At 39.0% G+C, this 17168-nt stretch overlaps 1 protein-coding gene across 1 annotated transcript in view; it reads right to left on the bottom strand.

Annotated features, from left to right (window-relative positions):
* prkg1b (protein kinase cGMP-dependent 1b) overlaps window positions 1-17168 on the bottom strand; it is a 57788-nt gene that overhangs the window by 3316 nt on the left and 37304 nt on the right. Inside the window, 14 exon segments of the mRNA XM_042508541.1 lie at window positions 295-361; window positions 446-508; window positions 609-731; window positions 815-978; window positions 1526-1667; window positions 2486-2575; window positions 2920-3059; window positions 5337-5433; window positions 12065-12139; window positions 13682-13743; window positions 14562-14666; window positions 14790-14867; window positions 15536-15599; window positions 17031-17136. Coding sequence (XP_042364475.1) covers window positions 295-361; window positions 446-508; window positions 609-731; window positions 815-978; window positions 1526-1667; window positions 2486-2575; window positions 2920-3059; window positions 5337-5433; window positions 12065-12139; window positions 13682-13743; window positions 14562-14666; window positions 14790-14867; window positions 15536-15599; window positions 17031-17136 — 1376 coding nt within the window.

The following is a 17168-nucleotide window of genomic DNA, read 5'->3' as shown; positions in this document are numbered from 1 at the left end:
GAACAGCCCAACAAAAAATGAAAAAGTCAAAAATCTACAGTCCGTTTATTGGCTTTCATAACTTCCAAATACATCTCATGGTCTGTTATTGTCGTTGAGGGTCCCATCATAACATATATTGGGTTGAGATTATAACCTCTGTCTTTGATCAATTATGGCTTTCACTTTGAATTGTTTTACCAGACAGTTTCATCCATACCACCTTGTTGTTGTCTTTTTATGTCTCAGTACATTTACAAACACTGATTGGTCAGAGGTCCAGCGTAAGTTCGCCAAAATTTGATTTCAACTCACATCAGGTGTGATGGGTGGAGTCAGAGTTCCTTTCCTCAGACCCTCCCAGTTAAAGCCTTCAAACCACCTGAACACAGAGACGCAGATTAGTTTTATCTTGTATTTCGACGTGTCAAACAGCCAATCAGGTGTTCCTCCCAAACTCACTCACTTGTGCTTCTGAATGTCTTTGACTCCGTTTTTCAGGTTTCCAAGTCTCTCTGAGGGATTATCTCTGTTGACACAAACGGTTTAAAGATTAATCTTGGAGATTTTAACAATTAAATTTGACTCTACAGTAAATCCGAGCTGCTCAGGCACACAGCGCCTCCTACCTGCAGAGCTTCTTGATGAGGTTGGCGGCGTTCTTGGTGATCTTCTTTGGGAACTCGATCATGTCGATGCCTCTCAGGATGATGTTGTAAGTTTTCATCGGATCTGGACCTGAAAACGGGGGACTGGAGACAAACGCAGACTTTGTGGGACACTAGTAGTTTGACGCTATTGAACTCTACAGTCTGTCTTCTGTTTGTGTCCTCACCTGCCGGTCAGCAGCTCGTACATCAGGATGCCCAGAGACCAGTAGTCTGCTGAGACGTCGTGACCCTTGTTGAGGATGATCTCTGGAGCAACGTACTCAGGAGTCCCGCAGAACGTCCACGTCTTCTTACAGAAACCGATCTTCTTGGCAAAACCAAAGTCCACCTACAAAAAGACAAAACTTATGAAGTCGTCTTTCCACATGAAGTGTTATTTTTAATTTTATTACTCTCCTTTTAAACATGTGAAACTGAAGCTTGAAAAATATTATTTCTATAATAATATTCTTGATAATAAACGGATGAACAGATGAACTAACATCACTGGTGACTTTTTGGGTGACTGTAGGGTCGATGATATTTTAGATGTCTAAAGTTTGAATTTCAGTTTGTGTGGACATTAACATTACGACATTTTTGAGACATTGGGTTTCGTTAAAACTAAAATCAAAAATGATGTTGGCATGAGACATTTTGAAAAGGATTGTCCCATTTTATACGGGAAAATTTCAACCACAAACCCTGGTAACTGTTTTTAACGATGTGTTGGGGGTAAAATAAGAAACAGGATTTGGCCTTAAGGACCCACTGTGGGAAGTTTGTATTTCACCCAGAAAAATGAAGCTACACTGCTAAGGTTCCCACTGATTCCTACTAGATGTTATGTTTCGTGCACACTGAATATGTATTTTGTGAGGGAATAAAAAAATTACCAGCTTTGCGTATCCCCGGCTGTCCAGGATGAGGTTTTCAGGTTTCAGGTCTCTGTATATGATGCCTTTGGCGTGCAGGTAGGCGAAGGCTTCGACCACGCAGGCCGTGTAGAACCTGGTGGTCGAATCTTCAAATGAACCCCTGAAAAATACAAAGTTAACCTTCTTGGGTGTTTCTGCCTCTTTGCTGGAAATTTTGGTCCTTTTCAGTTTTGGTTTTTTTTACCTGGATGTCCTGCTCAGTTATCTACAGAATTAGCTTTTTTTTTTTTACAGCATTTTCTCCAAAAACTGCTGCTTACTGCTTTTCAGGCTGCTATTAACTTATGTAACTTGATTGACATCACTTTGTGCTGCATTCAGACACTTTCCACAAGTATTTAAACCTTTGAACCAAACGCAAATTGGTTTGAATTCTTTCAAAAACATGGGATGAAACATGGCAGTAAGTGCCCCACAAATTGAAATAAATTAATAGATGTAGGAAATGATTAAAGAGAAAAAAGACATGGAAAGTTTCCAGAAAACATAATTTTATATTTAAAATTATCTTATAGATTTATTGTAATTTTAAGATTTTTTTTGCAGGTAATTTACTTGTTTTTGTTTTCTAATTTTTATTTATTTTCCACCGTTTTTGTGCTAATTTTCAGGTGACTTTCTTGTACTTTTTATTAATTTCTTGCTAATTTTGAGTCACTTTCTCTTTAATTTTTCATTCCTTTTTACCCATGTTTTTCAAAGAAATCAAGCCAATTTTCCCAGGTTTTCAGGTTCAAAATGTTTGTTTTTTTTTAAAGTGATTTTTTTGTTGTTGCTTCCTGGAGCACTAAATGCAACCTTAAAACGGTGGATTTTCATGATGAAATCCAGGTTTAGGATGAATGATAAAGTAGACATGACCAATAAAAACAGATTAAATGTGTTTTTGATTACTGATAAACATTGTGAAATGTGTACCTGTCTCTCAGTATCGTCCACAGCTCTCCTCCCAGACAGGCCTCCATCAGCATGTACAGATATTTACTGTCTTTGAACGTCCGATACAACCTGAACACAAACAACAAGAGCTTCATCACAATTTGTAAGAACATGACACAAACATACTTACAAAGATGGCAATATATATGCATTTATTTATTTATTTTTATTTTTTCATGAAGGTGTTTTTAGGGAAGCTTTTATTTTGAAAGCCAGGAACCACACCATAAATGATGCAGACGCTTTTATTTATTTTCATTGGTGACCAAAGTATGCTCCGAAAAACAAAGATATTGTTTAGATATTTTATTTTGCAGCTCAAGAACCAAACAACATGTTCATTTTTTAAAAAGCAAAGCTGCTGAGGATCAGTGAGTTGGGATATTTGCGGCGGTGAAGATTGTCGCTCTGACCTGACGATGAAGTCGGAGTGCGCCTCGGTCATGATGTGTTTCTCTGAGCGGATGTGTTCCTGTTGTCTCGTGTCCACGATGTGACGTTTCTTTAGGATCTTCATGGCGAACGTCTTCGCCTCCTCGTTCTTTAACTGCACCTGAAAAAAAGAGTTTTTCAGTTTTACCTTTACAGATCATATATACAGAATAATTCATGTCAATAAATATAAAACACTTCTGACTGAGACTCGAGCCTTTATCTTTTTATACTGACAGCATTTATTACTGATAAGAACTTGAGAAACCAACAAAAACAAGCAATTCAGTTAAAAAATACTGTAATAATAAATGATGAACACTGGGCCTCCTGCAGCAACATTCTCTGAAACTTTATCTTAATTTTCTGTTAAAAAAACAAAAAAAAAACAAAAACAACAGCGAGTCCCAGAAATCAATGGGTAACAAAATAAGAACTAATTGTGGTATGAGCAAAAATAAGAGGAAATTTGTTCGGAAATGTTTTCTTGCACGAGGCCGTATGAGAGAAAAGGTGCAAAAGTTTTTCTTCCTCGTGTTTTTTGCACTGTGCCCTGGATGGCTTTAGCCTTTTTATTTTGGTAGGAGGTGGAGAGAGTGTGCAATTTGGCGCTGTGGACGGCTGCCAATGTCACCTATAGGAAGATCCAACACACACACACACACACACACAGTGGTTTTTATAGAACGTGACATGATCCTCTATTTCTGGACGGCCCTCACGTCTTTACGGTAAATGTGACGCCACAGTCAGCAGCTGGTTAGCTGAGCTCCTCACAGCATAAAGACCGTAAACAGACGCAAACTGCTCCGTCCAAAAGTCACAGCGTCCACCTTCAGCTCCTCTAAATCTGGTTTAATCTGCTGCTCTCAACCTGCGATCGACGGAAAACATCTGCCTGGACTACAGGAGTTATGTATGAGGGGGTCAGACCGGCAGTCTGGGGGGTCGGAGGTCACAGTTTTCCTTCGAGGCAGAGTTACACTCTGACGTATCGACTAAACATATCTCCAGAGGCATGATGGGAAACCCTGAGCGGGGATTCCTTCCTGTTTTGGGCAAACCCTGCAGGGCTTCCCCTCCGACCTTCAGTACCCTCAGACCCGCCTCCCGAAGCAGAGAAACACGACCCCCCAGCTGCATCCCTCCCTCCTCTGCTTTTTCCATCCATCACGCTTCTCATGTTCACTGCACAGATTAATGCAACTCGTAAACAAATCCAGTCACTCACATTAACCCTTAGGGACTGCTGGTACACTTTACACGCTTTTCATTCGTATTTGAGTGTAATCAGTGAATTTGCAGCTCAGCTCCTACAATAAGTCTAAAATACACTGTGGAAACTAAATAGTTACATTCAGACTGTTCAGGTCCAAAAATGCTCCATTGAAACCCATTCAAACTGACATTTTTGATCCCACAGCCATCAGAGCAGAAAAACAGGACTTGTATTATTTCTGGGTGTCATTCTGGGCTTTTGACTCTGAATTTGTCATTTTGACTATTTTCCACCTGATGAGGTCATTTTGACCATATTTGGCATATGGAGGAAATACATGCTATTTCCACTAGGTGACCTGTCACAGTCAATGTAGCTGCTGATCACTGACATATCCCAGACTGTCAGCAGCTACACTCACACACTGACATATCCCAGACTGTCAGCAGCTACACTCACACACTGACATATCCCAGACTGTCAGCAGCAAAATATCAACTTTGCACATAGAATATTGAAAATAATTAATTTTGTGCGTGTTTTCATCTAAAAACATGCAATCATGACAAAAACCTGCCATTTAAAGGGTTGAAATTCTGTAAATTAATGAATATTTGGTATTTTGATTAGGACTGACTTTTTAAAGCTTGATTCTGAAAAGCGCATTTTGTGCGCAGAGGGATTCGAGTGTGTGTGATATCAGTTTGGCGTCAAAAGGGTTAACAGTTCAACACCCAAGAAACTTTTCATTAATAAAAAAACGAGAGCGAACCCTGAAGGAGCCCGGACTCTGAATCACATGAGGACTGGTTTCCAGTTACCAGCACTGATACTTCACTGGAAAGATACTGCAAATAGCTGAACACACACACACACACACACACACACACACACACTTGTGCAGTAAACATAAATACAGAAATAGCAAACAATTTGCACTAGCATGTCATTATTTTTTTAAAAATGATGTACTAGAGCTGGTATTTATTTCGACCTGCCATAATTAATGTAATGTAATTAATGTAATAAACCACAATTTCCCCCCGCGGATCGATAACGTATTTCTGATGCTGATATATCCGAATATCAGATATCGGCAAAAAATACAATATCGTGCAGCCCGCGTAAAAATTATTAAAAAGTTTTTCTGTAATCTGATATTGTTTGATGCGATCGTACCAGCTCGACGCGCCCGAAGCCGCCGACTCCCAGCGTGTCGATGATGTTGAAGTCCTTCAGCTTCAGGCTGGAGAAGAAGGCGTTCTCCGCCTCGTACCTGGAAAACAAAAAAACAAAGAAAAATAGTACTTTAAACATCTGAGACGTCTGAGCAGCCGAAACCCAAAAGCGTCCGAAGTTCCGAAATGCAGCGTTGGCCTGACGTCGCACTGTACCTGCAGCATTTGACCACGTGGAAGAACGGGAACTTCTTGGAGGTTTGGATGGAGAAGGAGGTGATGGGGAAGGGGGAGGAGGATGCAGGAGCAGGGAGGCTGGTGAGCCGCTGCCTCTGCTGCCTCGCCGGGAGAGGAAGCAACTCTCTCATCTCCCAAATTTATTTAAACCACGATTTTTAAACACCGAGATCTCGTCTCAACTTCAGTTCAGTTTATCACCAAATTATCGAAATATTCTGGAATATAAAACACCTTCGGGAACAGATTTCTGTGGAGACTTTCTCAAATACCTCCAAGAGCTTGATGCTGTTTATTATTTCGCCGACAATCATTCAGTTCCTTCAAAATTCGGAGTCTCGTGGTCAAAGTGCGAAGGTGCAAACGAACATTGCCGACATTGACCTTGTTTTCTCACGAGAACGTCCTGCACAGCGTCTGTAAGAGAGCCGTCTCAAAGGAAGAGCTCCACTTCCAGTCTACATGGTGAGGGTCCGGCCGGCGGACGTAAGAGGTTCTGGTGTGGGGGGACCGGCGGTGCGGTGAGGCGGCCAGATCCTCCAGCTCTGTGTGCATTAAGGTTCTGAGCGATGCTGGTCGTCTGCAGAGCGGGACGTCGTCAGAATCCAGACGATGTCATCGTCAAAGATTAAAAAATATCAGAAATTCTTCGTATTCTGGAAAGATTTTGGACGATAATCAAAAAACTCAATATCTAGACTGCAAGTTTGTGGGCGTCAGACTTTAAAGAGTCCAACTGAGCACGCTCAAACTGAAACTATGACTGAGGACAGCCTCTGAAGGGCTTGTCCTTTTTGTCAAAACAGCGTCCACGCCTGCTCCGGCTGACTCCTGCAGGGTGTGTACTGCCAACCTGAGAAGACCCGCATGGCAGGACGCTGCTGCTGCTGCTGCTGGTATTTTTAGCACGTGGAAACATTGCTCAGAGGTTCGCCCAGTAAACGCAGCCCCGTCGTTACACGGACTGACTGACAGGAGGCTGCAGGACAGACTGTCCCCGACCTCAAAACCAGAGGACGTGAACGCTTCAGAAGATTAATCAGGATGTGAAAGATCCAGTGTTCAGGATTTAGAGCAGTGATTCTCAACTTACAACCTGTGGGACAAATCTGCCCCCCCCCCCAAAACCTTTTTCCAACTCACAAAAAAAAAAAGTGACTGACACTGTGACACTCTGAGTGCACAAAACAGCATCAAAATATTATCAAAAAAAGAGCCAGAGGAGGACCCCCACCCCCCTGACAGAGGACACAGCTGGAGACCCGAATGTCCTCAAATTATAGAAACATCATAAAATCCAAGAAATTTGCTGAAATCTTACAAATGTCCGAAAATCTTAGCAACATTATAAAATCCGAGGAAAGCCCTAAAATCCTACAAACGTCCTAAAATGCTATAAACATGATAAAATCTTAGAAATGTCCTAAAATCCTATAAACATTCTAAAACTCTACAAATGTCCTAAAATCTGAGAAATATCATAAAATCCCAGAAGTCCAGGAAATGTGCTACAAACCAAAAATCCAAAAAATTTTTTCTTCAAATCCTAAAAACGTCCTAATGTCCGAGAAATGTCCTGAAATCCTAGAAACACGTGAGGAGCTGCTGTGATTGGCCCCTGGCCTGCTGCCATTTTGCAAAAGTGGGCGCCTGTTTTTTAATCACCTTTTACATGCTTCTTTTATAATGTTTTAAATGTGTTTCCTTTCCCCCTGTTGTTGTATTTCAATGTTCTGTGTGAAGCACCTTGAATTGCCTTGTTGCTGAAATGTGCTATACAAATAAACTTGCCTTGCCAAGAAAAATGTAATATAACAATGTTTTCAATAATTCACGATTTCCTAAAACTAAGAATTGTTGTGTTTTTATTCGAATGGGATCCTCCACCGACACACAGCTCTACTTTGATGCTGTTTTATGTCTCTGACACCTTATGGAGACTAAAAGTACAAAAACTATTCCCAGTGTGAATCACTTTATTTTTACTGTGAATTAGAAAACGGCTGGGGGGCCACCTGGCACCCTATCGGGGCCACATTTGGCCCGTGGGTCATAAATTGAGCATCACTGTTTTAGACTCTCCTTTTTAAAACATTTTGTATAAATAAAGAAAAGGCTAACGTGGGTTTTGGGTGATTTCTGAGGCGAGCACAGCTGTCAGGTCCTCTGTGGAGGAAACTTTTACCTCCATCATCAATGACAAAGAAAACACACGCCAGCGGGGGGGTGTGTCCTTTTCTTGGAAACCGACTCTGTGGAATCGGATTTCTGCAGAAACAGAAGCTGCTGGTCGCTCAGGACGAAGCGACAGATAAACACCCTAATAATAGTTTATCACGGCGAGAAAGAGATTAACTGTTGGAGCGCAACGCAAAGTTCAAACCCCCCAACCTTCACCCTGCTGACGAGTCCTTCTCACAACACTGAATCCTGCCAGAGTTCAGACTGAGAGGCCTCAGCGACAGCATAATAATAATAATAATAATAAAATAAAATAATAACAACGATAATAATAATAAAATAAATAGATAATAATATAGTAATAATAACAACAATGATAATAATAAAATAAATAGATAATAATATAGTAATAATAATAATAATAATAATACATAAAAAATAACAACAATAATAATAATTAAAAAAATTAAATAATAATATAGGACTTATGTAGCACTCTTTTAGCTTCTAAACGACACTTAAAATGATCAGATTAACAAGCTGAAACTTTAACTGAAAGCATCATTAAGGACATGAAGAGTAATGTCAGTGATGCGACGCTACCTCATATTTTTTAGATTTTAGACAAAAAAAACTTTAAAAAGTGTTAAATTAGTCTGATCTCTCAGAGTTACGGAATATTAATTTATTAATTTATATATCACAAAAAAGTAACTGTAAAATCTAAATAGATAAATATATATTAAAAATGCTAATAAAAAGTAAAGTTCAGTCCAGAAACAAACTGAAGGACAAACAGTCTTTAATTTTATGCACGTCAATGTTTACTGTTTGCCGTCACCATAGCAACCTGGTTGATTGACAGCAGGACACCTGGTGGGGGGGTGTGTGTGTGTGTGTGTGTGTGTGTGTGTGTGTGTGTGTGTGTGTGTGTGTGTGTGTGTGTGTGTGTGTGTGTGTGTGTGTGTGTGTGTGTGCGCAGTACTGAATCTATACCATAAATGACTGACAGTGTTTAGATTCACTCAGTCACACGACCAGCAGTCATCTGATACAGCAGTGTGTGTGTGTGTGTGTGTGTGTGTGTGTGTGTGTGTTATAAAGTGCACTATACGTCTCTGCCCGGTGGAAATAAAAAAATGTCAACATTTGCAGCAAACCTGCATCAGCGTCCCGTTCCTTGTGCTGCGTTCAGATGAGTTTCTCATGTATTTAAATCTTTGGATTCTGATCAAATTTGTGCAATTTTGCAGCACTTTTCTCGTCATGTTTGCCTTGTTTACTTTTATTTTTACTTTCTTTTTTGTTTGTTTGTTTGTTTGATGTTTTTCTTTTCTTTTTTCTTTACAAATTTCAGGTAATTTTCAATTGCTTTTCTTTACTAATGTCTTGCAAATTTCTGCATCATTTTAGTTATCATAAGTATATCTGTTTTATTTTTTCTTCCATTTTTTTCTGATTTTCAAATAATCTTGTACCTCATACTATTTTTTTTTTCAGCTGGTTTTTATGGTTTTTATATTAATGACTTATATTAACATACTTTTTACTCCTTCCTTGTGGTAACTTTATTTTGTGAAATCTTTTTATCTTTTGTTTTTCAGTTGTATATTTTGATTTTGTATTTTTGTTCCATGTCTGGAACTTTTGTTGCTGCCCGTCTCAGCCAAGACACTCTTTAAAAAGAGAGGTTTTTCTGGTAAAATAAAATAAAATAAATACGTTTTGTTTTTCCAGTAACTCTGTTTTCAGTGTTGATGTGTAGACCCGGAAATAAGTATTTTGTCTTGTGGAGGGTCACATTTAGTAAAGGTGGATGTGACCTAAATCAGTAGTTCCCAACTGGTGGGTCGTGGTCCAAAAGTGGGTCGCAGGTTCATTAAAAAGCGACTTTTGTACTTGACTATTACCTAAAAACGCACTTTATTTTATTTTGAGTCTCATTTAACACACGAAACTGTTCATATTTTTTTTGCTTTTATTGCTCTGTTCTTGGCGTTACTTTAAAATGCTTCAACAGTGTTTTTATGTCACAGGTCTTGAAGCAATAATATGCAGTTTTTTGGTTGCAGTGCTGCTATATATTTACTGGATTTTAAGTAATTGCACTTTATTCTTGCAGTATATTTTATTTCACTGCCCATGTGTTCACGTTTACTGAAACCGAACTGAATATGTGGTCATTTCTCTTTCTTCGTGTGTGGACGTGAGCCATCGACTGAGGGGAAATCTGCCCCCTGTGGTTACACCAGCTGGGAACCACTGACCTAAATAGTGCCGCTCTAACCTGCTTATTATACATCGGTCGTGCTCCCACATAAATTAACAGTTAGTCGTCCACTATTTTAAGGAACAGAGGCATCAGAATACAAAGGTCACTGCTACAGGAAAGCCTGCGCTTAGTTTTTCATTTAAGGCTTCTTATTGGCCTAAATCACCATCATCGTCGTCCTCTTTATAGCCAACAACCAGATTTCATTAAAATAAACAGCAATATTACTAAAATTTTAATTTATTGAAAGTCTACAGAAACAAACTAAAACTTATAAAAACATCACCAACTCTGTTTTGGTTAAAATAAACTCTGAATTCATCTAGTTAGCTGTGAAAACACGCTGCCTCTATACACGCTGAAATGTAAATATAATAATTAAATTAAGTCTGGTGGGTTTGACAATGGCGATCTGTTTCTTTAACCCTTAAAACCTTGACAAATTGTCTAGATTAAAAAAAAAAACATGGGAATGAACAACGAAAGAAGAAATGACCCATAAATTTTCAAGACATTAGTAAAAAAAATAAAATAAAATTACCTGAAAATGTGTTAAGAGAAATAAAAAAATAATAATAATAAAATAAAAAAACACAAAAACAGAAAAATAAATAAATTAAAAGAAGAACAAAAAAAAGTTGGAGAAAGTGCTTAAAAATTATAATAACTCTGTAAAATAAATGAAAGCATTTTCCCCTGGATATTTTTCCAGAGCTTAAAATAAAATAAAAACAATAAATATAAATAATAATATTTTCTGATAATTATAGCAATTGTGAATATAGTTTTCTTGCTATTTTTCCTTAAAAGGTTTCTGATGATTCTCTTTTTTAGGATCATATTTTGCATCACTTTCTTATCACCTGTTACTTTTTTGTTTTTTGCAATGTGCTGGACATTTTATTTCAAACTGCCTTTTTTCTCATGTTTTTGAAAGAATTAAAATCAATTTGCTCAAAGTCTAAAGAATGTATGTCAAAGGGTTAAACAATTGTTTTTTTTGTGAACCTGCTGATGAAAAAAAAAACACTTTTTGAGGTTTTCAGGCTGAAAACCTCCACAGATCCTTTAATTTAATATTCGGATGAAGTCACTGATTTGTGATGTAAATAAAAACACCTGACGGGTCGCTGATTCGAGTCTCCGAGTGTCCTTCACAGTGTCCTGTTTGTGGCTGCAGGTATTATTAGCTGTTCTTACATAAGCAGCCGGACCGAGGATCCAGTTACTGCAGAAACATTCACACACTCCGAAAACCTGCTGCTGACATGATGGAGGGAAACACACACAGGTCAGGTCTTAAAGGACCATTACACCAACTTTTAGCTGGATTTTACAAATTCATTTTTAATTAAAGCTGCAGGCAGCGATGAAGGGGCCCTTGCACCCCCACGTATGTCGGGGTCCTGATGGGACACTAACTAAAGCGGTCATTCATGACCGTGAAATTCGGATAAAGCGCTCGGATGAAGGTCGGACGCTGGAGTCACAGGGTGTAGCACTTTCAGCGGCAGTTGGGAGGAAGTGGAGGAGAGACAAATTTCATGTCATCTTGATGTACATAATTTGAAACCAAACCATGTAAATATCATGTAAATCCAACGATAACCGTCTCTAAAGGCTTACTTGCTCTTGCCAGAAGGTGGCGCTATTTCGCCTAGAGAGTGTAGTCATACAGGTGTTTTAGGGCGGGACCGTCATCAAACATACGAAGCCTCAGGCTGACAGAAAGTTAGCGTAGAGACCTGCTCAGGGCTGGACTGATGTCCGCCACGCCGAGTTTGGAGAACATTCGAGCATTTAAAGTAACGTTATGATAATTTTCCCCTCTGCAGCGAACATCGGCGAAACGATGTTGGCTGCGTTAACCTTCGACGTCGCGGTAATGAGACGGGAACCTGCTGAAGAAATTGATTCTGACAAAAACAAAATATAAAAAACTGAAGCTCATGTTAAATTAAAACATTGAAGACCGTCAGGAGCAGCCGAGCCTTAAATATAAACTCTGTGTTCTTGTAATAAATATTCATTTCTCTTACTTGGCTTTGGCCTCAGCGTCTTCGTATCCTTTGTTTGAAACGTCGTCCAATCCACCAATCAGATGCTTGAACGAGCTGCAGAGAAAAAAACGAAGTCACACCGTTTTCCTCAGCTGTCGGAGGTTTAGGGTGTTGATGTGTGTCCCCCCTTAATGTTGAAATGAAACCTAAGTCGTCGCGATGTGACAAATTTTCGGTATTTGACGCCTCAGAGTTGAGGGCAGGCGGATATACGTTACATAACAAACCTCTGCAGACTGTTTAACACTGACACCGTGTCCCAGCTCGGTTTAACCCTTTCAAATCTGGATCAATGTCACTTTTCTGTGCTGCATTCAAACACCTTTCAGGAGTCTTCAGACCTCTGAAATGAGCAAAGTGGTTTGATTTCTTTAGAAAAACAAAGTAACCTTGCGAGAAAAGCTCTACAAATTGCAAGAAATTAATAGATTTAGAATAAAAAATAAATAAAAAAAGAAACAGGCAAGAGAAAAATGTCAAGGAATCTATAAACATAATGATCATAATTAGATATTTGAAATTATCATTAGTCTGAGCACCTTTTAGGTCATTTTCTTTGTTTTTTTTTTTCTTCTTCTTTTTTTTAGATTTAGATTTTAAAAATTTTTTTGTTGCCTCCTTCCTTTTTGAAAAAAAAAATCAAGCCAAGTTTCTCACAGTAACATTATAAAGCAGCGCATATTTTACTTATTCATGTTTTATTTATTTTATTTTATTTCATTTGTGGATTTATTGCTTATTGCTTATTTTGGCTCTTGTTTTGATTCGATCCTAACTCTCCCCTCGTTTTGTCTCGCGTGTGTTCAGTGGGGCTGTTTAGCTCGCCGTCGTTGTATCGCCTGCTATGATTCCCATTTCTGCTTTCAGTAATTCAGGATTTACTGTCTCTATAGACGCAGTGTGTGTGTGTGTGTGTGTGTGTGTGTGTGTGTGTGTGTGTGTGTGTGTGTGTGTGTGTGTGTAGTTAGTGGTGATGACCAGCAGAGGGCAGCAGCAGCTTAAATTAAACCGTCGGCTTCACTCTCTGAACTCATTCGATTTGAAGGACAGACGGACAGTTTTATGTGTCGCTCCTCGACATGACGGAGCTGAACAAAATTTAGTTTCACTTCTTCAGTTAAAGTGAATTACTGTCAAAATATACTTAAAGCACCTAAAGTAAACGTACTTCTTAAGCAGAATGACTCATTTAAAAATGATTTCATTTATCCTTTTGAAAACAAAGCAATTTGGCACAATTTCTTTCAAAAGCCATGGGGAGAAGGCAACAGGTGACTTAACGAGAAACGGCCAAAAACCTACCAAGAACTCAGGTAACTCAGTTTTGTTTTTTTCAGTTTGCAGGAGATTTGTTGCTCATTGTCTTTTTACCATGTTTTCAAAAGAAATCAAATCAATTTTTCTCCGGTTTCATAATTTTAAAATCTCATGAAAAGTGTCTGGAGGCAGAAAATGGATGTCATAACAGGTGTAAATAATAAAAACAATAATAATAATCATAATTATCATAATCATAAGCAATAAAGCTTATTTTGGCAGACTGCTGTGTGTGTGTGTGTGTGTGTGTGTGTGTGTGTGTGTGTGTGCGTGTCTCACTCTCGGTCGATGACCAGGCAGGTGACGGCCTCGGCAGCGATGACGTTGGCTGTTCTCACATCCTCTCTGTGGTTAAAACACACACACACACACACACACACACACACACACACACACACATTTTAACAATTTATTTACGTCCACGTTTTTCCGAGTTTATGTAAGCCGTCGCTGTTTTTGGGCTTCTCGAGTTGCTGCAGTCGTCTAATGACCGACCTGCGAACGACCGTCACCACCACGGCGGCGTGGATGGATGACGCATGATGATGACGTTGTGGTCTTACGTATTGACGTCGATGGACGTACGTCAAGACGGCAATTCAGTAGATGATGTCATCGTCCAGTCTGCATACATCAAACCTGACGTCAAGGACCAAATTTATCGGACCCATGTCTCACAGTGTCGCTGCAGGAGTCTGAGGACGACGTCTTCTTCCAGCTGAGACAAAGACAGGCTGACCATCAAACACTTTTAAAGGAGAGAGGACAAAATGTCCTCACATCATAAAAATGTCTCCCTCTGAAGGCGTCCTCGTTAACCACAATTTTCTACGATTAAGAAAAATGTCACATATTGAAAAATGTCCTCTCTTTATAAAAATGTCTTAACTTTGTAAAAATGTCCTCACTTTGTAAAAATGTCCTCTCTTTATAAAAATGTCTTAACTTTGTAAAAATGTCCTCACGCGGACACGTGTCGGGTCCTCTGTGCACTCTGACAGCTAAAAGTCTTCCATGTTTATAGCGTGTGCATGTTTTTGTCCTCAGTCGTGTCTCATGAATGCTGTCTTTGTCCTCAGTCATGTCTCATGAATGCTGTCTTTGTCCTCTGTGGTTTTGCAGGAGACATTTTAAAAACCCTCTTGGGGTCAAAGGTCACGCGGTCTTACCCCTGTAGCGCTCTCTCTCCGAACCAGTCTCCCCTGGCGAGCTCTCGGAGGTGCGTTGTCTCCTGATTGGTCGGATCCTCCTGGGTCACGTTCACCTGGCGGGACGTGTGATTAACGGCGATCAGGATGAGTCAGCAGATCAACAGGATGACTCAGCAGATCAACAGGATGACTCAGCAGATCAACGGGAGAATCAATAAGCGGGCGGGCGGCGTTACCTTTCCTTTGCTGATGATGAAGAAGGTGTCTCCTCTGGCGCCCTGTCGGATGATGTACTCGCCGTCCTCGTAATGCGTCTGAACACACGGAGGACGGTTCCCACCACAGAAGAAGAAAGTTACGATACTGACAAATCGCAGTCTTTGTTTCTGTCGTGTTGTTTGTTCTCATCTTTTTTATTTTAAACGTTTTGCATTTTCAGAGAAGAAAGAGTTAACCCTTTGAGCAAATTTTTTTAAAAAAAGAAGGCGGCAATGAGCAATAAAAGACAAAAATGACCCGAAAAATTAATTATAATTAATCAAGTAAAAAGTTAAAAAATGACCTTGAAATGAGTAAAAAGTAAAAGTTACCTTTCTATCAGACCTGACAGAAACACACTGCAGTGCAACTCGTAGCCATCTATTGTCTCTGTGTGTGTTTTAATCAAATACCGTCTAAAAAATGTATTTTTCGATTGCCTCTACTTATTTTCTACACTTATCTTTTTTTATTTTAATTAATTATTATTTAACTTACTTTATTATTTAATCTTTGATTCATTATTTTTTTCTCACCTATTTATTTGTTCACTCTATTTCATTTATTCTTCTTTCTGGTTTTTATACTATTTCTATATTTATTTAATTTATTGGTTTGTTTATTTATTTCAGAGGGTTCAGTCAGAGTCCACTGATGATTTTATTCGTTTGAACTCAGAGCTCGTGTTGATTTAAACATGTTTTTTGGTGTTGGTGACTCTCACCTCCTCCATGACGTCCGCCAGTTTACTGAGAGTTTCCTCCGGAAGACCCTGGAAGGTGGGAACGCTGCAGAGGGACAAAGTTTTATTACTTTCTTTATTTTTCTACATTTTTATCTGTTTCCGTTTCGTGCTGAGTTTGACATTTTTAGTGTTACTTATCATCGGACCAACCACACAGACATTTCAAATAATCTACGGTCTTGAAAATATGCCTCAGAGGTAAAGTCATGGAAAGGTCATGGAAAAGTATGTAAAAAAGTCATGGAAAATTTATGGAATAATTATGGAAGAGGCACTGAAATATATGGAAAACTTATGGAAGTTACAAAATTATGGAAAACTCATAAAAGAATCATGGAAAAATTAAGGAAAAGTCATGAGAGATCATTAAAAAAATTATGTAAATCTCACTAATGAAAATGTTACAGAAAAGTCCCAGAAAAGTCAGGGAATAGTCATGAAAAAATGATAGAAAATTCAAGGAAAAGCCATGGAAAAATGATGGAAAAGTCATGCAAAAGTGAAGTAAAAAGTCATGTAAACTTAGGGAAAAGTAATGGGAAAGTCATAGAAAAGTCATGGAAAAGTTATGAAATAGTCCTGAAAAAATTGTGGAAAAGTTAAGGAAAAAAATGATAGAAAGTCATAGAAATGTCAGGTGAAAGTAACGGAAAAATTATGGAAAAAATCAGAAAGGTTATGGTAAAATAATGAGAAAGTCATGGAAATGTTAGGAAAGAGTCATGGAAAAATTTTGGAAAGTTATATAAATTCATTAGTAAAAATGTCCAGCTGGAACGATTAAAAGTTATTTTCTATGTTAAAACATTTCATGTGTTCAGTTTCACAAACTTTCCCTTTAAATCAGACGGAGCCTCTAATTGTTATTAAATGACTTCTGTGTTTGTTTGTTTGTTTGGCTGCACTGTAACCGTCACAACAGCTGCTGTTACTATGGTAACCACAGGGGGACGCCAAGTCAAACGGCACTGAAATTTTAGGGATTAAAACTGTAAACCTGCTGATCATGTGACCTGCAGTTTGGACACGGGATTTTGAACCTGCAACCCTGGCTCTATAAATGTCCTCACTTTGTAAAAACTAAATGTCCTTACCTTTTAAAAATGTCCCCATTTTGTAAAAATGTCCTCATTTTCTACAAATGTCCTCAAAATGCTGTAACTTTGTAAAATTGTTCCAACCGCGTCATGATGTCATCACTTTCTACAAATGTCCTCACCCTGCTCTTCATTTCCAAAAGTGTCCTCATTTATCAAAAAATTACTAAAAATTTCACATTTTCATAAATGTCCCCGCTCTCGTCTGCGGTCCTCACATAGACAGACGTAAAGGAGACACACAGACAGTGTGGACGTGTAAACAGCCCCCCCCCCATCCCCCCCCCAGGAAACAGTGAGACACTTTAAACCTTCGACGTGATGCTTTTGAACCCGTAACCCCGACAGCTGGTGCCTTGCTCGTGGGTTTCAGTCACCTCTTGAGGAAGTCCATGTACTCGGCGTGTTTGATGAGTCCAGTTCTCATCATGATGGTCTGGAAACACTGGCGGTCGATGGCCCACAGCTTCACCTGGATCAGAGCTGCAACACACACACACACACACACACACACA

The sequence above is a fragment of the Plectropomus leopardus genome, chromosome 19 (assembly GCF_008729295.1).
Source record: "Plectropomus leopardus isolate mb chromosome 19, YSFRI_Pleo_2.0, whole genome shotgun sequence".
Taxonomy (NCBI): Eukaryota; Metazoa; Chordata; class Actinopteri; order Perciformes; family Serranidae; genus Plectropomus; species Plectropomus leopardus.
Note: the sequence above shows the minus strand (reverse complement) of the source record. Positions and strands in the feature narration are given on the sequence as shown.